The 26253-nt window shown below is 50.3% G+C and overlaps 1 protein-coding gene across 5 annotated transcripts in view; it reads right to left on the bottom strand.

Annotated features, from left to right (window-relative positions):
- The window catches only part of LOC122553861 (dynactin subunit 1-like), a 203046-nt gene that overhangs the window by 124507 nt on the left and 52286 nt on the right, over positions 1-26253 (bottom strand). For all 5 annotated transcript variants that reach the window (XM_087992308.1, XM_087992316.1, XM_087992310.1 and 2 more), the window contains 4 exons: positions 12688-12858; positions 10579-10776; positions 1230-1434; positions 935-1013 (listed from right to left, as the gene is read on the bottom strand). In XM_087992308.1, coding sequence (XP_087848434.1) covers positions 935-1013; positions 1230-1434; positions 10579-10776; positions 12688-12858 — 653 coding nt within the window. The remainder of the gene's footprint in view (positions 1-934; positions 1014-1229; positions 1435-10578; positions 10777-12687; positions 12859-26253) is intronic.

Below are 26253 nucleotides of genomic sequence, written 5' to 3'. Positions count from 1 at the left end.
GGGGAGTCCAGAACTAGAGGCCATAGGTTTCGGGTGAGAGGGGAAAGATATAAGAGAGACCTAAGGAGTAATATTTTCATGTAGAGGGTGGTACGTGTATGGAATGAGCTGCCACAGGAAGTGGTGGAAGCTGGTACAATTACAACATTTAAAAGGTATCTGGATGGGTGCATGAATAGGAAGGGTTTGGAGGGATATAGGCTAAATGCTGGCATATGGGACTAGGGCAGATTGGGATGTTTGGTTTGCATGGGGGTCTGTTTCTGTGCTGCATGACTCAATGACGCTATACGTCACATGGCATTTATGATTGGTTTGGTCATTCAGGCCAGTGGATCATTGAGGAGGGTGGATGTTGGGCATGGGGAGGACAGGTCAGGGGTTTCAGAGGTTGGAGGGGGTCTGGGGGGGTCAGAGGTTTGAGGGGGTCGGGGGTCAGAGGGAGTTAGAGGGGGTCGGGGGGTCAGAGTGGGCGACGGTGGGGTTGGGCTCTTGGAAGGAGTCGGGGGTCACGTAGGAGATGAGGGAAGACGGAGGGGGTGGTCATAGGGGTGTCTGGGTGGAGGGGGGGTCAGAGTGAGGAAGGGGGCATGGGGTCAGATGGGGGAACGGATCAGAGACAGAGACACACACACACAGAGGGCAGGGCTGAGAAAGAGAGAGACACACATATAGACGGGGTACGGCTAAGACAGAGAGAGCGACAGACACACAGACAGAGACACAGAGAGAGACAGAGAGAGAAACAAACACACAGACAGAGAGACAGACAAGAGAAAGAAGCCAAGTGACAGAGGGAGACGGTGAGTCAGATATTCCAACAAAATAAAGCCATGAGAGAGAGAGAGAGAGAGAGAGAGAGACTAAGAGAGATGCAGACTGAAACAGGAGGCACAGAGCCAGAGGGAGACACCCAAACCATTCTGTCACTAACCTGACAAGAGCTTCCTTCAGCCGGCCGTTCTGTTCCTCAAGCTGCTTGACCTGGTAACTGGAGGCAGCTCCATCAGTCCCTATACACAGGAAATCCGGCTTTAATACAGTTCCCACAAATCCATCACCCTGTCCAACATTCGCTCTGCACTTACAACAGCCACTCAGTACAACGCAGGCCTGTCAGCCTGGTGTTAATCCATGCACCTTGTGGCCTTGCCTCACTCATAAGGAATTACCGGCTGTTTGCTGTGCGTAGTGCCATGGATCATACTCAACCTTGGGCACATTTTCACCTTTCTCTTCAATCTCATGCTTCAGGATCTCCAGGTCCATTGTCAACTCCTCAATTTTCTCCTTCAAGCTGTCAACCTCCAGTTGGAGAGATTCTGCTCGCTCCTCTGCCATCTCTTTGTCTAGAGTAGCCATCTCAATAGCATCTGCTGTGTCAGCCATCTCCTCCATGTAGTGGTCTCGAGCTTCCAGAGCATCCTTAGCTTCCTAAAGAGTGAGGCAATAAACACAGGTCCAATATATACAGAGTGGAGACATTAACCAGCCCTGAAACCAACCCCTGTAATTAATCAAAGAGACATGAGGGACCACAGCCCCAGCAATAAAGACCAGTACTGCATGGAAACAGGCCCTTCGGCCCACCAAGACTGTGCTGACTCACAATGCCTTTCTAAACTAACCACGTTTGGCCTGTGTGCAGTCCGTATCGCTGCCTATTCATGTACCTGTCAGGGCGCCTTTTAAACATTGTTATTGTACCTGCTTCCTCTACCACCACCTCTGGCAGCACATTCCAGGCATATACCACCCTCTGTGTAAATAACCAGCCTCTCACATCTCCTTTAAACTTTCCCCCTTTTACCTTAAACCTGTGTCTCCTAGTAACTGACATTTCTATCTGGGGAAAAAGACTCCAACTGTCAATTCTATCCATGCCTCTCATAATTTTGTCAATTTATATCAGGCCACCCCTCCCCCTTCAGTGTTCAAGTGGAAACAAGTCGCGTTTGTCCAATTGTGCCTCATAGCTAGTACTCTCCAAACCAGGCAACATCCTGTTAAACTGTTCTGTCCCCTCTCCAAAACCTCCACATTCTCCTGGTAGTGTGGTAACCAGAAATGTACACAATATTCCAAACATGGCTCACTAAAGTTCTATACAGCTGCAATGTGACTTGCCAATTGTTGTACTCCATGCCCTGACCAATGAAGACAAGCCCGACTACTTTATCCACTTGAGGGGCCACTTTCAGGGAGCTGTGGACCCCTCCGCCAAGATCCCTCTGTATGTTCTTGCTACTAAGGGTTCTGCCATTTACTGTATACCTCACTCCTGCGTGAGACCTTTCAAAATGCAACACCTCACATTTTTCTGGATTAACCTCCATCTGCCATTTCTCTGGCCCATGTCTCCAGCCTGTCTATATGCTGCTGTGTCCTCTGGCAATCCTCCTCACTATCCACAGCTCCCCCAATCATTGTGTCATCCGCAAACCTACTCATCAGACCATCTACATACTCTCTCAAATCATTTATACATATTACAAACAACAGGGGTCCCAGTATTGATCCCTATGGACCACCACTAGTTACAGATCTCCAGTCAGAAAAGCACTCTTCCCTCGCTGGTCTCTCTTCTATGACTAAGCCATTTTCCCAGCTCACCCCAGATCCCATGGGACTTCACCTTTTGTATCAGCCTGCCATGAGGGACCTTGTCAAAGGCCTTGTTAAACTCCATATAGACAACATCTACTACTCTGTCGTCATCAATCACCATTATCACTTCCTGAAGAATTTAGTCAGGTTTGTGAGATACAACCTCCCTCACACAAAGCTGTGCTGCCGATTGCTAATAAGCCCAAATTTTTCCCGAATGTGAATAAAACATGTTCTTAAGAAGGACCCCAGTGATTAAAAATGGCTCCGGTAACAAGCGTGGTGATTAAACGCTGTCCCGGGAATGAGTGCAGTGCTTAAACGCTATCTCAGTAACGAGCGCTGTGATTAAACACCGTCCCAGTGACAAGGGCAGTGATTAAACACCGTCCCAGTGACAAGGGCGGTGATTAAACACCGTCCCAGTGACAAGGGCGGTGATTAAACACCGTCCCAGTGACAAGGGCGGTGATTAAACACCGTCCCAGTGACAAGGGCGGTGATTAAACACCGTCCCAGTGACAAGGGCGGTGATTAAACACCGTCCCAGTGACAAGGGCGGTGATTAAACACAGTCCCAGTAACGAGCGCTGTGATTAAACACCGTCCCAGTGACGAGGGCGGTGATTAAACGCCATTCCGGTGATGAGGGTGGTGATTAAACACTGTCCCGGTGACGGGCGCAGTGAATAAACCCTGTCCCGGTGACGGGCGCGGTGATTAAACGCTGTCCCGGTAACTAGCACCGTGAGAAAACATTATCCCGGTGATGAGCGCTGTGAGTAAACACTGCCCCAGTGACAAGCGCGGTGATTAAACCCTGTCCCAGTGACGAGGGCGAAGATTAAACACGACCCCGGTGACGAGGGTTTAATCACCGTCCCAGTGACGATCACCGTGATTAAACCCTGTCCCGGTGACGAGCGCGGTGATTAAACCCGGTCCCGGTGACGAGCGCGGTGATTAAACCCGGTCCCGGTGACGAGCGCGGTGATTAAACCCGGCCCCGGTGACGAGCGCGGTGATTAAACCCGGCCCCGGTGACGAGCGCGGTGATTAAACCCGGCCCCGGTGACGAGCGCGGTGATTAAACCCGGCCCCGGTGACGAGCGCGGTGATTAAACACGTTATCCCGGTGATGCGCGCTGTGAGTAAACACTGCCCCGGTGACAAGCGCGGTGATTAAACCCTGTCCCAGTGACGAGGGCGAAGATTAAACACGACCCCGGTGACGAGGATGGTGATTAAACATCGTCCCAGTGACGAGCACCGTGAGTAAACGGTCGCGGTGACAAGCGCGGTGATTAAACCCTGTCCCAGTGATGAGCGCGGTGATTAAACCCTGTCCCGGTGATAAAACCCGGTCCTGGTGACGAGCGCGGTGATTAAAACCTGTCCCAGTGACGAGCGAGGTGATTAAACCCTGTCCCGGTGACGTACACGGTGATTAAACCCTGTCCCGGTGACGGGCGCGGTGATTAAACCCTGTCCCAGTGATGAGGGTGAAGATCAAACTCGGTCCCGGTGACGAGCGCGGTGATTAAACCCGGTCCCGGTGACAAGGGCGATGATTAAACACCATCCCGGTGATGACGGTGGTGAAAAAACCCGGTCCCGGTGATGAGTGCGGGGATTAAACCCGGTCCCTGTGACGAGCGCGGTGATTAAACCCGGTCCCGGTGACAAGGGCGATGATTAAACACCATCCCGGTGATGACGGTGTTGAAAAAACCCGGTCCCGGTGACGAGCGCGGTGATTAAACCCGGTCCCGGTGACAAGGGCGGTGATTAAACACCGTCCCAGTGACAAGGGCGGTGATTAAACACCGTCCCAGTGACAAGGGCGGTGATTAAACACCGTCCCAGTGACAAGGGCGGTGATTAAACACCGTCCCAGTGACAAGGGCGGTGATTAAACGCCATTCCGGTGATGAGGGTGGTGATTAAACACTGTCCCAATGACGGGCGCGGTGATTAAACCCGGTCCTGGTGACGAGCGCGGTGATTAAACCCGGTCCCGGTGACGAGCGCGGTGATTAAACCCTGTCCCGGTGACGAGCGCGGTGATTAAACCCTGTCCCAGTGACGAGCGCGGTGATTAAACCCTGTCCCGGTGACGAGCGCGGGATTAAACACTGTCCCAGTGATGAGCACGGTGATTAAGCCCTGTCCCAGTGACGAGCGCGGTGATTAAACCCTGTCCCGGTGACGTAAAGGGTGATTAAACCCTGTCCCGGTGACGAGCGCGGTGATTAAACCCTGTCCCGGTGATAAGCGCGGTGATTAAATGCTGTCCCGGTGACGTACACGGTGATTAAACCCTGTCCCGGTGACGAGCGCGGTGATTAAATCCTATCCCGGTGACGAGCGCGGTGATTAAGCCCTGTCCCGGTGACGAGCGCGGTGATTAAACCGTGTCCCGGTGATAAGCGCGGTGATTAAACGCTGTCCCGGTGACGTACACGGTGATTAAACCCTGTCCCGGTGACGGGCGCGGTGATTAAACCCGGTCCCGGTGACGAGTGCGGTGATTAAACCCGGTCCCGGTGACGAGCGCGGTGATTAAACCCGGTCCCGGTGACGAGCGTGGAGATTAAACCCTGTCCCGGTGATTAAACGCCGTCCCGGTAACTAGCACTGTGAGAAAACGTTATCCCGGTGATGACCGCTGTGAGTAAACACTGCCCCGGTGACAAGCGCGGTGATTAAACCCTGTCCCAGTGACGAGTGCGAAGATTAAACACAACCCCGGTGACGAGGGTGGTGATTAAACGCCGTCCCAGTGGCGAGCACCATGAGTAAACGGTCCCGGTGACAAGTGCGGTGATTAAACCCTGTCCCGGTGACAAGGGCGATGATTAAACACTGTCCCGGTGATGAGCGCGGTGATTAAACGCCGTCCCGGTGACGAGCGCGGTGATTAAACCCTGTCCCGGTGAGGAGCGCGGTGATTAAACCCTGTCCCGGTGACGAGCGCGGTGATTAAACCCTGTCCCGGTGACGAGCGCGGTGATTAAATCCTGTCCCGGTGACGAGCGCGGTGATTAAATCCTGTCCCGGTGATAAGCGCGGTGATTAAACGCTGTCCCGGTGACGTACACGGTGATTAAACCTTGTCCCGGTGACGAGCGCGATGATTAAACCCGGTCCCGGTGACGAGCGCGGTGATTAAACCCTGCCCCGGTGACGAGCGCGGTGATTAAACCCTGTCCCGGTGATTAAACGCCTTCCCGGTAACTAGCACTGTGAGAAAACGTTATCCCGGTGATGACCGCTGTGAGTAAACACTGCCCCGGTGACAAGCGCGGTGATTAAACCCTGTCCCAGTGACGAGCGCGGTGATTAAACCTGGTCCCGGTGCCGAGCGCGGTGATTAAACCCTGTCCCGGTGAGGAGCGCGGTGATTAAACCCGGTCCCGGTGACGAGCGCGGTGATTAAACCCGGTCCCGGTGACGAGCGCGGTGATTAAACCCGGTCCCGGTGACGAGCGCGGTGATTAAACCCTGTCCCGGTGACGAGCGCGGTGATTAAACCCTGTCCCGGTGACGAGCGCGGTGATTAAACCCTGTCCCGGTGACGAGCGCGGTGATTAAATCCTGTCCCGGTGATAAGCGCGGTGATTAAACGCTGTCCCGGTGACGTACACGGTGATTAAACCTTGTCCCTGTGACGAGCGCGATGATTAAACCCGGTCCCGGTGACGAGCGCGGTGATTAAACCCTGTCCCGGTGACGAGCGCGGTGATTAAACCCTGTCCCGGTGATTAAACGCCTTCCCGGTAACTAGCACTGTGAGAAAACGTTATCCCGGTGATGACCGCTGTGAGTAAACACTGCCCCGGTGACAAGCGCGGTGATTAAACCCTGTCCCAGTGACGAGCGCGGTGATTAAACCCTGTCCCAGTGACGAGCGCGGTGATTAAACACTGTCCCGGTGATGAGCGCGGTGATTAAACACTGTCCCGGTGATGAGCGTGGTGATTAAACCCTGTCCCGGTGACGAGTGCGGTGATTTAACATTGTCCCGGTGACGGGCGCTGTGATTAAACCCTGCCCCGATGACGAGCGTGGTGATTAAATCCTGTCCCGGTGACGAGCGCGGTGATTAAACCCTGTCCCAGTGACGAGCGCGGTGATTAAACCCTGTCCCGGTGATAAGCGCGGTGATTAAACCCTGTCCCGGTGACGAGCGCGGTGATTAAACGCTGTCCCGGTGACATACATGGTGATTAAACCCTGTCCCGGTGACATACATGGTGATTAAACCCTGTCCCGGTGACGGGCGGGGTGATTAAACCCTGTCCCGGTGACGAGCGTGGTGATTAAACCCGGTCCCGGTGACGAGCGCGGTGATTAAACCCTGTCCCGATGACGAGCGCAGGATTAATCACTGTCCCGGTGATGAGCACGGTGATTAAACCCTGTCCCAGTGATGAGCGCGATGAGTAAACCCTGTCCCGGTGACGAGCGCGGTGATTAAACCCTGTCCTGGTGACGAGCGCGGTGATTAAACCCTGTCCCGGTGACGAGCGCGGTGATTAAACGCTGTCCCGGTGACATACATGGTGATTAAACCCTGTCCCGGTGACATACATGGTGATTAAACCCTGTCCCGGTGACGAGCGGGGTGATTAAACCCTGTCCCGGTGACGAGCGTGGTGATTAAACCCTGTCCCGGTGACGAGCGTGGTGATTAAACCCGGTCCCGGTGACGAGCGCGGTGATTAAACCCGGTCCCGGTGACGAGCGCGGTGATTAAACCCGGTCCCGGTGACAGTGATTAAACCCTGTCCCGGTGACGGTGAGTAAACGCTGTCCCTGTAACGGTGATTAAATGCTGTCCCGGTAACGGTGATTAAACCCTGTCCCGGTGACAAGGACGATGATTAAACACCATCCCGGTGATGAGCGCGGTGATTAAACGCCGTCCCGGTGACGAGCGCGGTGATTAAACCCTGTCCCAGTGACGAGCGCGGTGATTAAACCCGGTCCCGGTGACGAGCGCGGAGATTAAACCCGGTCCCGGTGACGAGCGCGGTGATTAAACCCGGTCCCGGTGAGAAGGGCGATGATTAAACAACATCCCGGTGATGGCGACGGTGATAAATCCCGGTCCCGGTGACGAGCGCGGTTATTAAACTCGGTCCCGGTGACGAGCGCGGTGATTAAACCCTGTCCCGGTGATGAGCGCAGTGATTAAACCCTGTCCCGGTGACGAGCGCGGTGATTAAATCCTGTCCCGGTGACGAGCGCGGTGATTAAATCCTGTCCCGGTGATAAGCGCGGTGATTAAACGCTGTCCCGGTGACGTACACGGTGATTAAACCTTGTCCCGGTGACGAGCGCGATGATTAAACCCGGTCCCGGTGACGAGCGCGGTGATTAAACCCTGTCCCGGTGACGAGTGCGGTGATTTAACATTGTCCCGGTGGCGGGCGCGGTGATTAAACCCTGCCCCGATGACGAGCGTGGTGATTAAATCCTGTCCCGGTGACGAGCGCGGTGATTAAACCCTGTCCCAGTGACGAGCGCGGTGATTAAACCCTGTCCCGGTGATAAGCGCGGTGATTAAACCCTGTCCCGGCGATAAGCGTGGTGATTAAACGCTGTCCAGGTGACGTACACGGTGATTAAACCCTGTCCCGGTGACGTACACGGTGATTAAACCCTGTCCCGGTGACGAGCGCGGTGATTAAACACTGTGCCGGTGACGAGCTCGGTGATTAACCCCGGTCCCGGTGACGTACACGGTGATTAAACCCTGTCCCGGTGACGTACACGGTGATTAAACCCTGTCCCGGTGACTGGCGCGGTGATTAAACCCTGTCCCAGTGATGAGGGCGAAGATTAAACACGACCCCGGTGACGAGCGCGGTGATTAAACCTGGTCCCGGTGCCGAGCGCGGTGATTAAACCCTGTCCAGGTGACGAGCGCAGGATTAATCACTGTCCCAGTGATGAGCACGGTGATTAAACCCTGTCCCAGTGATGAGCACGGTGATTAAACCCTGTCCCAGTGATGAGCGCGATGAGTAAACCCTGTCCCGGTGACGAGCGCGGTGATTAAACCCTGTCCCGGTGACGAGCGCGGTGATTAAACGCTGTCCCGGTGACATACATGGTGATTAAACCCTGTCCCGGTGACGAGCGGGGTGATTAAACCCTGTCCCGGTGACGAGCGGGGTGATTAAACCCGGTCCCGGTGACGAGCGGGGTGATTAAACCCGGTCCCGGTGACGAGCGCGGTGATTAAACCCGGTCCCGGTGACGAGCGCGGTGATTAAACCCGGTCCCGGTGACGAGCGCGGTGATTAAACCCAGTCCCGGTGACAGTGATTAAACCCTGTCCCGGTGACGGTGATTAAACGCTGTCCCTGTAACGGTGATTAAATGCTGTCCCGGTAACAGTGATTAAACGCTGTCCCGGTAACTAGCACCGTGAGAAAACGTTATCCCGGTGATGACCGCTGTGAGTAAACACTGCCCAGGTGACAAGCGCGGTGATTAAACCCTGTCCCAGTGACGAGGGCGAAGATTAAACACGACCCCGGTGACGACGGTGGTGATTAAACGCCGTCCCAGTGGCGAGCACCGTGAGTAAACGGTCCCGGTGACAAGCACGGTGATTAAACCCTGTCCCGGTGACAAGGGCGATGATTAAACACCATCCTGGTGATGAGCGCGGTGATTAAACGCCGTCCCGGTGACGAGCGCGGTGATTAAACCCTGTCCCAGTGACGAGCGCGGTGATTAAACCCGGTCCCGGTGACGAGCGCGGTGATTAAACCCGGTCCCGGTGACGAGCGCGGTGATTAAACCCGGTCCCGGTGAGAAGGGCGATGATTAAACAACATCCCGGTGATGGCGACGGTGATAAATCCCGGTCCCGGTGACGAGCGCGGTGATTAAACTCGGTCCCGGTGACGAGCGCGGTGATTAAACCCGGTCCCGGTGATGAGCGCGGTGATTAAACACTGTCCCGGTGATGAGCGCGGTGATTAAACACTGTCCCGGTGATGAGCGCGGTGATTAAACCCAGTCCCGGTGATGAGCGCGGTGATTAAACCCTGTCCCGGTGATGAGCACGTGATTAAACCCTGTCCCGGTGATGAGCACGTGATTAAACCCTGTCCCGGTGACGAGCGCGGTGATTAAACCCTGTCCCGGTGATGAGCACGTAGATTAAACACTCCCGGTGATGAGCGCGGAGATTAAACACTGTCCCGGTGATGAGCGCGGTGATCAAACCCAGTCCCGGTGATGAGCGCGGTGATTAAACCCTGTCCCGGTTATGAGCACGTGATTAAACCCTGTCCCGGTGACGAGCGCGGTGATTAAACCCTGTCCGGTGATAAGCGCGGCGATTAAACCCTGTCCCAGTGATGAGCGCGGTGATTAACCCCGGCCCGGTGACGAGCGCGGTGATTAAATGCCGTCCCGGTGAGGAGCGCGGTGATTAAACGCCGTCCCGGTGACGAGCGCGGTGATTAAACCCTGTCCCGGTGACGAGAGCGGTGATTAAACGCTGTCCCGGTTTCAAGCGCGGTGATTAAACGCTGTCCCGGTGACGGGCGCGGTGATTAAACGCTGTCCCGGTGACGAGCGCGGTGATTAAACGCCGTCCCGGTGAGGAGCGCGGTGATTAAACGCCGTCCCGGTGAGGAGCGCGGTGATTAAACCCCCCAACCCGGTGACGAGCGCGGTGATTAAACCCTGTCCCGGTGACGAGAGCGGTGATTAAACGCTGTCCCGGTTTCGAGCGCGGTGATTAAACGCTGTCCCGGTTTCGAGCGCGGTGATTAAACGCTGTCCCGGTGACGATCGCGGTGATTAGACACAAACTGAAGTGACATCAGTGGTCAGGAGAGTAGGAGCAGCTCAGTCCCCTTCCTGTTACCCAGCTGAGTATAGTCAGTGAGCTGTGGCTGGGACACAGAGACTGATGCTGATTAACACTGAAAGAACATTCACCTTTTTGGCCTCTTTGAGTTGCCGCTGGAGCTCATTCTGCTGTTCCTGCATCTTCTGTTTCCACTCCTGCAGCTGCTCAAATTGTATCTTGAACTTCTCCAGCTCTTTCAGTTTGGCTCGGTCCTCATTTCTCTTCATTTTTAAAGTCTCCAGTTTCTCTTCAAGATCCTTCACCTGGGTTCGGAGAGTCTCCTCTTCCTAGAAACAGGAGGCACCAATGAAAACCTTTGTCTTCACCTTGAGCCAGCCCCAGGTGCTGCAGAAATGGCAGTCATCAGTTATCAACAATAAGACAGAGCCAGTAGCTGCAGGGTGTTTGAATTTTCAGAAAGCTTTTGTTCGGGTCCGTCAGAAGACGGTTAGTGGGAAAGTTTAAAGAACATGGGACAACTGTTAGTATACTGGCCTGGACTGAGAATTCGTTGGCAGACAGGAAACAGAAATCAATGGGTCTTTTTCTAAGTGGTGGGCGGTGATTAGCGGTGGGCGGTGATTAGCGGTGGGCGGTGATTAGCGGTGGGCGGTGATTAGTGGGGTACCGTGAACATCAGTTCACACAGTTACAACATTGCCAAGTTGTCTGACAACACGAAACTGGGTGGGACTGTGAACTGGGAGAAGAGGAAAGAAGCGCTCATGGTGATTTCAACAAGTTGAGTGAGTGGGCACACACCTGGCAGATGTACTTCAGTGTGAAAATCAGACAGGCACGTCTCTATTTCAATCAATCTGATGAAGGGTCACTGGGCCTGAAACATCAATTCTGCTTTCTCCCCACACAGGAGGCCAAACCTGCTGAGTTTTTCCAGCAATTTCAGTTTTTGTTTCTGATTTCCAGCATCTGCAGATCTTTGGCTTCTTTCATAACTTAAATGGTGATGTTAGGACCAGTGGATAGAGAGGGTTTTGGGTGTTCGGGTGGACCAGTGGATACAGAGGGTTTTGGGTGTTCGGGTGGACCTGTGGATAGAGAGGGTTTTGGGTGTTCGGGTGGACCAGTGGATAGAGAGGGTTTTGGGTGTTCGGGTGGACCAGTGGATACAGAGGGTTTTGGGTGTTCGGGTGGACCTGTGGATAGAGAGGGTTTTGGGTGTTCGGGTGGACCTGTGGATAGAGAGGGTTTTGGGTGTTCGGGTGGACCAGTGGATAGAGAGGGTTTTGGGTGTTCGGGTGGACCAGTGGATACAGAGGGTTTTGGGTGTTCGGGTGGACCAGTGGATACAGAGGGTTTTGGGTGTTCGGGTGGACCAGTCAATGAAAATAGACAGGCAGCTGCAGCAAATCCCCTTCATTGCAGGAGCACCCGAGCTGAGGAACAGGGGTGTCCTACTGCAGTTATTGTGTGCAGTTTTGGATACCGAAAAAGGGATATATTTATCACAGGGGGAATACGGTGGAGGTTCACTTAGCTGATACTTGAACAACTGGACTCTCCTTAGGAGAAACTGGTTCAACTGAGCACCTATTCACTGGAGCCGATCTGGATGGGCTGAAGTGAGATATGACTGAAATGTATAAAAGTCTAACAGAGCTGGACCGACAACATGAAAAACAAGAGCAAGAGCAAGAGCAGGTCAGTTATTTTTTTCATAATTGAGAGCAGGAAGCATGGATTCACATTTCAACTCAGCATGATCTCGGGTTTCATCATCAATCAATACTTATGCACTTATTATAGAATGTGGTGCTGGAAAAGCACAGCAGGCCAGGCAGCATCCGAGGAGCAGGAGAATCGACATTTCGGGCATAAGCCCAATTCCTGAAGATGAGGAGGAATTCTCTTCCACAGAGTTGAGGTGGCTGTCTCACTAATGGGCAGTAGGATGTTCTCTCATTTCCAACTATGGATGGATTTGGGGTGAAGGCACAGTTCAGGCCCCATTCTCACTGATTAGCTGGACAGGTTTCACCAGCGGAATGGTATCCTGCTATTCCAGTGTTACAGCTGCAATCACCCCACTATAGCCACTTACACACACAAAGGGGTTTTCAGTTCACTCTCAGTATCTGCAATGTGAGTTACAGACGGGGGCAGATTTAATGGAGCTGGGACAGGGAGAATTCACTGTGCAGCAGTGACATTAACTCCACTCATCAATGCTTACTCACCTTGGGAGAGAGCAGAGGAGGTGCCATAGGCGAGGGCAGTCCAGTTGGTGTAGGGATGATGGGAGCAGCAAGTGGAGTCTGTGCTGGGGTACTGGGCTCACTGCTGCTTGGCTCCCCACCAGATGGTGACGGTGTCAGGGAAGTCCCACTTGAACCAGTAGTCCTGGTGGACTGAAAGAGAAAAATCACCAATTACTGAGGGGGGAACAAACCTTCTCCCCAGCAGCCCCACCCACTGCTCAGCCCCAGACCCGGCTGTTCCAATAACCATCTCGACTTAGCAACCTTTAATGACTCCAGCTGTTTAATTTTGCGCTTTTAAAAAATATTTGGGCTGAAATGGGACAGAATGGTTTTTAAAACGTGTTTGAAGGGATTGCAGCATGTTTTGAGAAACAAAGAACCTGACAATCACAGCAAGCTTTGTGTTAATAACTGATTGTATAAGCAGGGACTGAACCGACTACAGCTATGGGGTACTGTGTAGATTTGTGAGATACAGCTGTATCTGGGTGGGAACTGGTCTAGGAAGTAGTGACCAAGGAACAACGACAGAACCTTTCAGTCCACCAACAACTGTCTGACTGGTTCACAGGTGACTGAACAGCCTGGGGCTACGAACAAAACAGAACAAAATGTACTGACCTCCAGCAGCACTGAGGCTTGCTATCACTGCTCTCTGCAGTCAAAACCCACTTTAAACTGAAGGAAACAAAGGCATCTTTCCTTCAGTAGTTGTTGCAAACAGCGACTTAATGTTAAGATGACTGAACATCATAGTTTACCACAACTGGTAAGTCAAAGACCTTACAGAAGTGAACAAGCCCACTTATCTCTCTTTGGTATCAACCACACAGGGAAGTGTCTGAGAAACACCAGTCTGACCAGCGGAGCAAGCATCAGTATCATCGCAACATTTCACAAGTAGGAATCAGCAAACTGCCTGCTACTTCTGTTCACTTATAACCTACTTCTAATTCCCTTTATACGCAGACAGTAAAATCCTTTACCCAGACCGGCCCGCGCCCCTCTCCCGGACCGGCCCGCGCCCCTCTCCCTACAGCATGGAAACAGGCTCTTTGGCCCAATAAGTCCATACCGACCCTCTGACGAACGTCCCACCTAGACCTATCCCCCTAGCCCTGCATTCCCATGGCTAATCCACCCTATCCTGCACATCTTTGGACTGTGAGAGGAAACCGGAGCACCCGGAGGAAACCCACACAGACACGGGGAGAAAGTGCAAACTCCACACAGTCAGTCGCCTGAGGCTGGAATTGAACCCGGGTCCCTGGCGCTGTGAGGCAGCCGTGCTAACCACACTGAGCCACAGTGCTGTCCGGTTTCTAACTGTTTACTCATGCGGCTTATAACTATTTACCTATAGCTGGAGTTTAATTCTGTGTTAAACAATAATCTTTGTTCAGGACACAAATCCGATCCGACTCTTCTATCAACATGGGTCTGAGAAATGGAAACTGGGGAATTGTGTGAACTTACTTTACAATCTTGAACTTTTGCGAAGACTCTGGAAATAGGAAGGGGTGTTTCCAGTGAGCAATCCCAGTGAGTGGTGTTGAAACAGAATGATATAGGAGGCCACATAGCCACCTGATGCTTTCTCTTTCCCTCATAGATCTGGGGATGCTTGCCTTCAAGTATTGATCCACTTCTCTTCTGAATATTTCTATAGAATGTGCTTTCAGACAGCTCATATCCTCATTCTGACTCTAGTTGTACTTTCACTCACCATCAATCTGGGCTTCTGGTCACCATGCCTTCAGGCAATGGAAACAGCTTGTCTCGGAAAACCCAACATTCTGAAGACCCCTAACACCGCTCACATGGAGACATCGCCAATTCTCCAACTTCTCTACAGACCTCAAGCTTACCATCTTTCCCATCCTCCTGGGTGCCTAGTAATGTTCTAATGCTCCGTAAAAAGCAGTTCCAAAAATCTTAGCTGACACAAAACCTGCTGTGAACTGCGAGAAGGATGAAGAGAAGCATGAGGTATCATATTTGACAGAAAGGATTAATAGTGGATTTATTAGCCCAATGGTAAAGATTGTGCAGGAACAGAGGGAACTGCATTAATTTCTGAGGGTGCTAGGGCAGACTGAGAGTGTGCTTAGTAAAATGCACTGAATTCTGGGTTCATAAACAGAGGTGTTGTAAACAAATGTAAAGACGTTCTGCTGAGAGCGCGTGAGCTTCATGTAGACACTGTTTTCATACAGTGAACAAGAGGCCATTTGACCTTCAGCCTATGGAATAAGATTGTGGCTAAACTGATGTCAATCCCAACTCTACATTCCTGCATATTCCCAGTAACCTTTCAACCCCTTTGGTCAGCAAGAATCTATCAACCTCTGCCTTAAAGATTCTGCATCCACTGACCTTTAGGGAGGGAATTCCAAAAAAATCTCAATGACCAAAGATCACTGAAAATATCTTTCTTCATCTGTTTTAAATGAGACCCCTTGTTTGTAAACAATGCCTCTAAATTCAACATTGTCCCAGAACAGGAAACATTCCTTTCTTGCCCCAGTCAATCAGGCCCCTCCGGATTTTATGTTTCAATTAAGACATCGCTGACTCTTCTAAACTGCAGAGAGTACAGACCAAGCCTGCACCGTAACCACTGGCCAGCTCAATGTCTTTGACTTTTTAAACATGTGCAAACATCTGATCCCAAAATGTTCCGACTCATCTGTCTCCTCTTAAGTATGTTCAGATATTATCATCTGTAAACTATGAAATAATATTCCTACTCATGAAACAGTCTCAGCCCCCCTGCACCCCAGGCTCCACAAGACAGTCTCATTTTCCACTTGGGGACCCTGCAGCCTCTGGGACCCAACACTGACCTCAAGTCGTACAACTGAAGAGTTGTACAGCACGGAAACAGACCCTTCAGTCTAACTTGTCCACGGCAATCACATATCCAAAATTCATCTAGCCCCATTTATCAGCATTTGGCCCTTATCCCTTGAAACCCTTCCTAGTCATGCCTTTTAAGTGTTGTAACTGTCCCATCCTCCACCACTTCCTCTGGCAGCTCATTCCACACGTGTATTATAACAACCCAGGCGTTAACAGGGCTGGCTGTGGGCAGGGTAGAAAGGCAAGGAGGATCGTTACTGAACGATCTGGCCTTCAGTAAGGTGTTTGACTAGGCTCGACTTTTATTTCTTTATTCATTCCCAGGATCAGGGTGTCGCTGGCTAAGCCAGCATTTACTGCCCATCCCTAATCACCCAGAGGGCAGATAAAAGTCAACCACATTGTTGTGGGCCTGGAGTCACATGTAGGCCAGACCAGACAAGGACACTGGCAACCCAGATGGGCTTTTCTGACAATTCACAATGGATGCATGGTCATCATTAGACCCCTAATTCCATAATTCTTTGTTATTTGAATTCAAATTCTACCACCTGCCATAGTGGGATTTGAACCCAGGTCTCCAAAAGGTTATCTGGGTCTCTGGATATTAACAATGCAGTGGTAATATCACTGGGCCATTGCCTCTGTCAGGGAGCTATGGGAGACTGGTTAGCAAGGTTTTATATCACATGGAGAGTTCGCCATTTGGATACAGAACTGGCTCAAAGGTAGAAGACAGAGGGTGGTGGTGGAGGGTTGTTTTTCAGACTGGAGGCCTGTGACCAGTGGAGTGCCACAAGGATCGGTGCTGGGCCCTCTACTTTTCATCATTTACATAAATGATTTGGATGTGAGCATAAGAGGTACAGTTAGTAAGTTTGTAGATGACACCAAAATTGGAGGTGTAGGTGGACAGCGAAGAGGGTTACCTCAGATTACAACAGGATCTGGACCAGATGGGCCAATGGGTTGAGAAGTGGCAGATGGAGTTTAATTTAGATAAATGCGAGGTGCTGCATTTTGGGAAAGCAAATCTTACCAGGATTTATACACTTAATGGTAAGGTCCTAGGGAGTGTTGCTGAACAGAGAGACCTTGGAGTGCAGGTTCATAGCTCCTTGAAAGTGGAGTCTCAGGTAGATAGGATAGTGAAGAAGGCGTTTGATATGCTTTCCTTTATTGGTCAGAGTATTGAGTACAGGAGTTGGGAGGTCATGTTGCGGCTGTACAGGACATTGGTTAAGCCACTGGTCTCCTTCCTATCAGAAAGATGTTGTGAAACCTGAAAGGCTTCAGAAAAGATTTACAAGGATGTTGCCAGGGTTGGAGGATTTGAGCTAGAGAGAGAGGCTGAACAGGCTGGGGCTGTTCATTTCCAGACATTTCGTCACCTTACTAGGTAACCTCTTCAGTGGGCCTCAGGTGAAGCAATGCTGAAAATTCCTGCTTTCTATTTATATGTTTGGGTTTCTTTGGGCTAGAGCGTCGGAAGCTGAGTGGTGACCTTATAGAGGTTGTCTAAATCATGAGTGGAGATGGATTGAATAGCTAAGGGCTTTTCCCTGGGGTCGGGGAGTCCACAACTAGAGGGCATAGGTTTAGGGTGAGAGGGGAAAGATATAAAAGAGACCTAAGTGGCAACGTTTTCACACAGAAGGTGGTATGTGTATGGAATGAGCTGCCAGAGGATGTGGTGGAGGCTGGTACAATTGCAACATTTAAGAGGCATTTGGATGGGGATATGAATAGGAAGGGTTTGGAGGGATATGGGCCGGGTGCTGGCAGGCGGGGTTAGATTAATTTCGGATAACTGGTCGGCAAAGGCGAGTTGGACAGAAGGATCTGTTTCTGTGCTGTATTTCTCTATAACTCTCCTGGCAATGCTGTGGTGAACCACACAATCAGATGGTGGGGTCGGCATTTCAGTGATGAACCCTGCAGTGCCCTGCAAGCTGCTGGTCAAATGTGAAGGCTCTGCATCTCTGTCCCTGCACTGTTGCTGTACGTTATAAGTGCGGGACACAATGCTGACACCAGTGTTTCCTAATTGAAGCATGATGTTCAGCTGCAATCACTTCATTCTTCTGTACACTGTGGTCAGCTGGGTGGGTTACTGGGCAGTCAGGGGCACCGATAGTTACTGGGCAGTCAGGGGCACCGATAGTTACTGGGCAGTCAGGGACATCCATAGTTACTGGGCAGTCAGGGACATCCATAGTTACTGGGCAGTCAGGGACATCCATAGTTACTGGGCAGTCAGGGGCATCGATAGTTACTGGGCAGTCAGGGGCATCGATAGTTACAGGGCAGTCAGGGGCATCGATAGTTACAGGGCAGTCAGGGGCATCGATAGTTACTGGGCAGTCAGGGACATCGATAGTTACTGGGCAGTCAGGGACATCGATAGTTACTGGGCAGTCAGGGACATCGATAGTTACTGGGCAGTCAGGGGCATCGATAGTTACTGGGCAGTCAGGGACATCGATAGTTACTGGGCAGTCAGGGACATCCATAGTTACTGGGCAGTCAGGGACATCCATAGTTACTGGGCAGTCGGGACATCGATAGATACTGGGCAGTCAGGGACATCGATAGTTACTGGGCAGTCAGGGGCATCGATAGATACTGGGCAGTCAGGGGCATCGATAGATACTGGGCAGTCAGGGGCATCCATAGATACAGGGCAGTCAGGGACACCGATAGATACAGGGCAGTTAGTGACATCGATAGTTACTGGGCAGTCAGGGACACCGATAGATACAGGGCAGTTAGGGACACCGATAGATACTGGGCAGTTAGGCTCACCGATAGATACAGGGCAGTCAGGGACATCGATAGATACAGGGCAGTCAGGGACATCGATAGATACAGGGCAGTTAGGATCATCGATAGATACTGGGCAGTTAGGCTCACCGATAGATACAGGGCAGTTAGTGACATCGATAGATACAGGGCAGTCAGGGACACCGATAGATACAGGGCAGTCAGGGACACCGATAGATACAGGGCAGTCAGGGACACCGATAGATACAGGGCAGTCAGGGACACCGATAGATACAGGGCAGTCAGGGACACCGATAGATACAGGGCAGTCAGGGACACCGATAGATACAGGGCAGTCAGGGACATCGATAGATACAGGGCGGTCAGGGACATCGATAGATACAGGGCAGTCAGGGACATCGATAGATACAGGGCAGTCAGGGACATCGATAGGTACAGGGCAGTCAGGGACATCGATAGGTACAGGGCAGTCAGGGACATCGATAGATACAGGGCAGTCAGGGACATCGATAGATACAGGGCAGTCAGGGACATCGATAGATACAGGGCAGTCAGGGACATCGATAGATACAGGGCAGTCAGGGACATCGATAGATACAGGGCAGTCAGGGACATCGATAGATACAGGGCAGTCAGGGACATCGATAGATACAGGGCAGTCAGGGACATCGATAGATACAGGGCAGTCAGGGACATCGATAGATACAGGGCAGTCAGGGACATCGATAGATACAGGGCAGTCAGGGACATCGATAGATACAGGGCAGTCAGGGACATCGATAGATACAGGGCAGTCAGGGACATCGATAGATACAGGGCAGTTAGGATCATTGATAGATACTGGGCAGTTAGGGGCATCGATAGATACTGGGCAGTTAGGGACATCGATAGATACAGAGCAGTTAGGGACATCGATAGATACAGGGCAGTCAGGGACATCGATAGATACAGGGCAGTCAGGGACATCGATAGATACAGGGCAGTCAGGGACATCGATAGATACTGGGCAGTCAGGGACACCGATAGATACAGGGCAGTTAGGATCATTGATAGATACAGGGCAGTTAGGGTCATCGATAGATACTGGGCAGTCAGGGACACTGATAGATACAGGGCAGTTAGGATCATTGATAGATACAGGGCAGTTAGGGTCATTGATAGATACTGGGCAGTTAGGGGCATCGATAGTTACTGGGCAGTTAGGGTCATCGATAGATACAGGGCAGTTAGGGACACCGATAGATACAGGGCAGTCAGGGACACCGATAGATACAGGGCAGTCAGGGACACCGATAGATACAGGGCAGTCAGGGACACCGATAGATACAGGGCAGTCAGGGACACCGATAGATACAGGGCAGTCAGGGACATTGCCTTAATTGCTGAAGATGTTTTTTTGCCCACACTGACTGAGTGTTGAAGTTAATATCCAGTATCAGATTCACCTTCCTGTGCAACATCACTGACCTGGTGGGGTTTCCCTCCCCTGCATCATGAAGAACAGTGCCGATCTCTCTCAGCAGCAGAACCAAAGCCCTGGAAGGACTCTTCTGCCCAGTACCACTTCCACAAAGTATTGACACCAAACCTTTCAGCCTAACGTTTGAGAATTACAAGAATTAGAATTCCTACAGTATTGACAATGTGGAAACATGCCCTTTGGCCCAACAAGTCTGCACCTACCCTCTGAAGAGTAACCCATCCAGAACCTTTTCCGAACCCTATATTTATCCCTGACTAATGCCCCTAACACTACGGGCAATTTCCCATGGCCAATTCGTCTGACCAGCACATCTTTGGCTTGTGGGAGGAAACTGGAGCACCTGGAGAAAACCAACGCAGACACGGGGAGAATGTGCAAACTTCACACAGACACCATTTTCTCACATTAAACAGAATGTTCCCACCAGCCACCCCTTTCCCGCAGAATGTCAGCCAGGTCCCTGACCTGTGACCTCACGATCCCTCAGACTCTGAGCAACACAGGAAGATGTGTTGCTCAGAATCATTGAAGAAAGGATTGGGAAGGTGATTCAGGAGATGAGTGACAGTAATAGGGTGGTTGTTATGGGGGACTTTAACTTTCCTGATATTGATTGGGAAAGCTATAGCTCAAGTTCGTTAGATGGGTCAGTGTTTGTTCAATGTGTGCAGGAGAGTTTCCTGACACAATATGTAGACAGGCCAACAAGAGGTGAGGCCATACTGGATTTGGTTCTGGGTAACGAACCAGGCCAGGTGTTAGAATTAGAGGTAGGTGAGCACTTTGGGGATAGTGACCATAATTCGGTGATTTTTACACTCGTGATGGAGAGGGATAAGTGTGTACTACAGGGCAAGAATTATAGCTGGGGTAAGGGAAATTATGATGCGGTGAGGCATGACTTAGGATGTGTGGCTTGGAAAAGTAGACTCCAAGGCAAGAGTGTAAATGATATGTGGAACTTGTTCAAGGGGCAACTATTGAGTGTCCTTGATAATTATGTACCTGTCAGGCAGGAAGGAAAGGGTCGTGCGAGGGAGCCGTGGTTTAATAAGGAATTGGAATCCCTTGTTAAATGGAAGAGGGCGGCCTATCTCAAGATGAGACGTGAAGGTTCAATTGGGGCGATTGAGAGTTATAGGGTAGCCAGGAAGGACCTGAAGAGAGAGCTAAAAGCAGCAAGGAGGGGACATGAAAGGTCCTTAGTCGATAGGATTAGGGAAAACCCTAAGGCTTTCTATAGGTATGTTAGGAATAAAAGAATGACTAGGGTAGGAATAGGTCCAGTCAAGGATAGTAGGGGGAAGTTGCGTGTGGAGGCGGAAGAGATTGGGGAGACACTGAATGAATACTTTTCTTCAGTATTTACTCAGGAACAGGGCATTGTTGTCGATGAGAATACTGAGTCACAAATAAGTAGAATGGATGGCTTTGAGGTATGTAGAGAAGAGGTGTTGGAAATCCTGGAAAAGGTGAAAATAGATAAGTCCCCTGGGCCTGATGGCATTTATCCTAGGATTCTCTGGGAAGCAAGGGAGGAGATTGCAGAGCCATTGGCCTTGATTTTTATGTCCTCTTTGTCTACAGGAGTAGTCCCAGAAGACTGGAGGATAGCAAATGTGGTTCCCTTGTTCAAAAAGGGGAGTAGGGATAGCCCTAGTAACTATAGGCCGGTGAGTCTCACTTCTGTTGTGGGCAAAGTCTTAGAGAGAATTGTAAGGGATAGGATTTATGCACATCTGGATAGGAATAATGTGATCAAGGATTGTCAGCATGGTTTTGTGAAGGGCAAGTCGTGCCTCACAAACCTTATTGAATTCTTTGAAAAGGTGACGAAGGAGGTTGATGAGGGGAAAGCGGTAGATGTGGTATATATGGATTTTAGTAAGGCGTTTGATAAGGTTCCCCATGGTAGGCTACTGCAGAAAATACGGAGATATGGCATTGAGGGTGAGTTGGAGGTTTGGATTAGGAATTGGCTGGATGGAAGAAGACAGAGGGTAGTAGTTGATGGCAAAGTTTCTTCATGGAGTGCCGTCACTAGCGGTGTTCCGCAAGGATCTGTTTTGGGACCATTGCTGTTTGTCATTTTTATAAATGACCTGGAAGAGGGGTTAGAAGGTTGGGTGAGCAAGTTTGCGGATGATACGAAAGTCGGAGGAGTTGTTGACAGTGAGGAAGCATGTGGCAGGTTACAGCAGGATATAGAGAAGCTGCAGAGCTGGGCAGAAAGGTGGCAGATGGAATTCAATGTAGCTAAGTGCGAGGTGATTCACTTTGGGAAGAATAACAAAAAGATGGGGTACTGGGCTAATGGTCGGATACTTGGTAGTGTGGATGAGCAGAGGGATCTTGGTGTCCATGTACACAGATCTCTGAAAGTTGCCACCCAGGTAAATAGTGCGGTGAGGAAGGCATATGGCGTACTGGCTTTTATTGGTAGAGGAATTGAGTTCCGGAGTCCTGAGGTCATGATGCAGTTGTATAAGACTCTGGTACGGCCGCATCTGGAATATTGTGTGCAGTTTTGGTCGCCATACTATAGGAAGGATGTGGAGGCATTGGAACGGGTGCAGAGGAGGTTTACCAGGATGTTGCCTGGTATGGAAGGAAAATCGTATGAGGAAAGACTGAGGCACTTGGGGCTGTTTTCACTAGAGAAAAGAAGGTTTAGGGGTGACTTGATTGAGGTGTACAAGATGATTAGGGGGTTAGATAGGGTCGACAGTATGAACCTTTTCCCGCGTATTGAGTCGGGTATTACAAGGGGGCATAGCTTTAAATTAAGGGGGGGTAGATATAGGACTGATGTTAGGGGTAGGTTCTTCACTCAGCGAGTCGTTAGTTCATGGAATGCCCTGCCAGTAACAGTGGTGGACTCTCCCTCTTTATGGGCATTTAAGAGGGCATTGGATAGGTATATGGAGGATAGTGGGTTAGTGTAGTTTAGGTGGGCTTGGATCGGCGCAACATCGAGGGCCCAAGGGCCTGTACTGCGCTGTATTCTTCTATGTTCTATGTTCTATGGGGCTGTGGAATGCCGGGGGGAGTGTCTGGCCTTGCAAACCAGCTCTGCTATTCAGGAAGATCATGGTGCGCCTTATCTACAGGTATTGCCATTGCAATAATATTGCTCGACTAGTCATTCACGACCTCAGGCTAATGTTCTAGGGACCTGTGTTCAAATCCCAGTACAGCAGATGGTGAAACTTGAATTCAATAAAAACAGTGAAATTAAACACCCATCTCACAAAGACCAAGAAAGCATTGCCGATTGTTTAGCTAAGAGCCATTAGGGAAGTTTACATTTAAATCCAGAGCCAGAGCTCGGTTTCTTAACCACCTTCTGAAATGGCTGAACTAACTACTCAGTTCCACCAAAACATGACAAAAGCTGAAACAAATAAAACAAAGCTGTGGATGCTGGAGACCTGTCACAAACAAAAACAATAACAAAAACTGCTGGAGAAACTCAGCAGGTGTGGAAGCATCTGTGGAGGGAAAGCAGTGTTAATGTTTCAAGTCTCTCTTATTCAGAATGTGTAATTGGAAAGAAACCACTAAGAAATAAAACTAGACCAAATGAACACTGCGATATAGACAATGACTGCAGGTGCTGGAAACCAGATTCTGGATCAATGGTGCTGGAAGAGCACAGCAGTTCAGGCAGCATCGAGGAGCTTCAGCAAAATCAACGTTTCGGGCAAAAGCCCTTCATCAGGAATAAAGGCAGAGAGCCTGAAGCGTGGAGAGATATTCTTGTAGAGAGAGGAGGAAAACTTCTTCAAGGCAGGCATCCTTGCAAGAGGATTTGCAGTCGGGTTAAAATCAATGAGGTAAAAACAATGACTGCAGACGCTGGAAAACTGAACACTGCCCCAGGCACCGGAACCCTGCAAAGGCATCCTTACCGAAACGTGAGGGCTCATGCCAAAAACTGGGAGACCTGTTTCACAGACCAGTCAAACAACAGAATGGCATAGCTCAAAACCATGTACCCTCACCAAGGCCCTGAACAGCTGTAATAAAAAACTTCTTTTATATTCTATTTTTCCTGCAAAAATGACAATATTCCATTTGCTTTCTTAATCACTTGCTCTATCTGCATAGTTTGGAGATGCCGGAGTTAAACTAGAGTGGACAAAGTTAAAAATCACACAGGAAATAGTCCAACAGGTTTATTTGAAAGCACTAGCTTTCGGAGCGCTGCTCCTTCAGGTGGGTGTGGAGTATAAGATCATAAGACACAGAATTTATAGCAAAAGATTACACTGTAGCCCTTTTGCTAGGAATTCTGTGTCTTACGATCTTATATTCCACAACCAACTGATGAGGGGGCAGCGCTCCGGAAGCTAGCGCTTCCAAGTAGTTGGATTGTAACCTGGTGTTGTGTGATTTTTAACTCTATCTGCATATAACATAATTCATGTGCAAAGGCACCCTGATCCCTCTGAGCCTGCAATGAGGGGAGGTGACAACCCAGTGGCATTATCTCTGGTCTGTTAATCCAGAAAACCAGCACAGGTTCTGGGGACCTGGTTTGGAATCCTGCCACAGCAGATGGGAGAATTTGAATCCAATAAGTATCTGGAATTAAGAGTCCAATGGTGATCATGAAACCATTGTCGGTTGTCGGAAAAACCTGTCTGGGTCACTAATGCCCTTAAGGGAAGGAAACTGCCAGCCTTACCTGGTTTGGCCTACACATGACTCCAGACCCAGAGCAATGTGACTCTCAACTGTCCTCAGGGCATTTTGGGATTGGCAATAAATGCTGGCTAAGCCAGCAACACCCTCATTCTGAGAGTGAATGATGTGGCTTTTTTTCCTGCCAAAATGGACAAATGCCACACTTGGCCATGACACTCCAGCTGCTGAATGTTCACCCTGACATTTACACTCTTATATCCCTTTGCAGGCTCACTATTTCCTCAAAGTAACAAACTGACCTTCCCACCTACATCTCGTTCCCTCATTTAAATCCCTGACATAGATTCAAATGGGGAACACAAAGGGCTGAATAAACACTGTGGATCATGAAGGTGGGCACAAACAGCTGACCAGAAATGCTGCAGATTAGTGTTAGGAGGAACTGGAGGAAATCCCTATTAGGAAGGAAATGATATCAGAGAAATTGATGCGATTAAAAGCTGATGAATCCCCAAAGGCCTGATAACCTATATCTCAGAGTACTTCAATAGAGGATTTCATAGCAGAGCACTTGGATAACAGTAACAGGATTGGGCACAGTCAGCATGAAGTTCTGACAAATCTTCTGGAATTCTTCCAAGATACGACTCATAGAAGCCAATAGATATGGTATATTTACACTTTCAGGAGGTTATCAACAACGTCCCACATGACAGATTAATGTGCAAACTTCAAGTGGATGAGGTTGGGGAAAGTGGAGATTGGAGCTGGATGGAGCACTGGACAAAGAGAGAATAACTGGGTGTGTTTCTGAAAGGCAGGCAGTGATTAGTGGGGTCCCGCAGGGATCAATACTGGCACCTCAGCTATTCACTATATATGGTCCTGATTTAGACGAGGGAACTTAATACAGTATCTCCAAACCTGCAGATAATCCAAAGCTGGGTGGGAGGGTGAGCTGAGAGGATGATGCAGAGATGTTGCAGTGGGATTTGGACAGGCTGAGTGGAGTCACAGAGTTCTACAGCACGGAGGAAGACAGACCCTTCAGCCCAGACAGCTCCATACTGACCAAATTATCCATCCACACTAACCCTATCTCCCTGCACTTGGCCCATATCCTTCTAATCCTTTCCTATCCGTGTATTTGCCCAGATGCCTTTTAAATGTTGTTAATGTACCCGCCTCAACCTCTTCCTCTGGCAGCTCATTCCCCATGCGTACCACCCCCTGTGTAAATAAGGTGCCCCTCAGGTTCCCTTAACCTGATGCCCTCTCGTCTCGATTTCCCAACCCTGGGAAAAAGGCTGAAGGTATTCGCCCTATCCACGCCTCTCATGTTCTATACACCTCTATAAGGTCCTCCCTCAGTCTCCTATGCTCTGAAGAAAGTAGGGAAATGCACAGAAGTAAAATATGGATAAGTGTGAGTTTATATGCTTTGGTAGCAAAAAGAGGAAGGCAGCTTATTATCTGAATGGTTATAAACGGAGATCGGGGAATGTGCAACAAGACCTGAAAGGAAGCAGGTGCAGCCATGAGTCCAGGTAGCAGACTGGTCTGTTGGCCTTCACAGTGTGAGGATCGGAGTAGGAGCAGCAATGCCTTGCTGCAATTATACACAGCATTATGGAGACCTGTGGACAGATCTGCTCTCCTTATCAGAGGAAAGGTGTTCTTGCCACAGTTGGCTGAACTGATTCCTGTGATGCAGGACTGATGTTTGAAGAGAGACTCAATCAGTTTGGCTTACACTGGAGTTC

The sequence above is a fragment of the Chiloscyllium plagiosum genome, unplaced genomic scaffold (genome assembly GCF_037043375.1).
Source record: "Chiloscyllium plagiosum isolate Xiang-an unplaced genomic scaffold, Cpla_swu_hap1 HiC_scaffold_1, whole genome shotgun sequence".
In the NCBI taxonomy this organism is placed as follows: domain Eukaryota; kingdom Metazoa; phylum Chordata; class Chondrichthyes; order Orectolobiformes; family Hemiscylliidae; genus Chiloscyllium; species Chiloscyllium plagiosum.
This window is presented reverse-complemented; position numbering and strand designations above follow the sequence as displayed.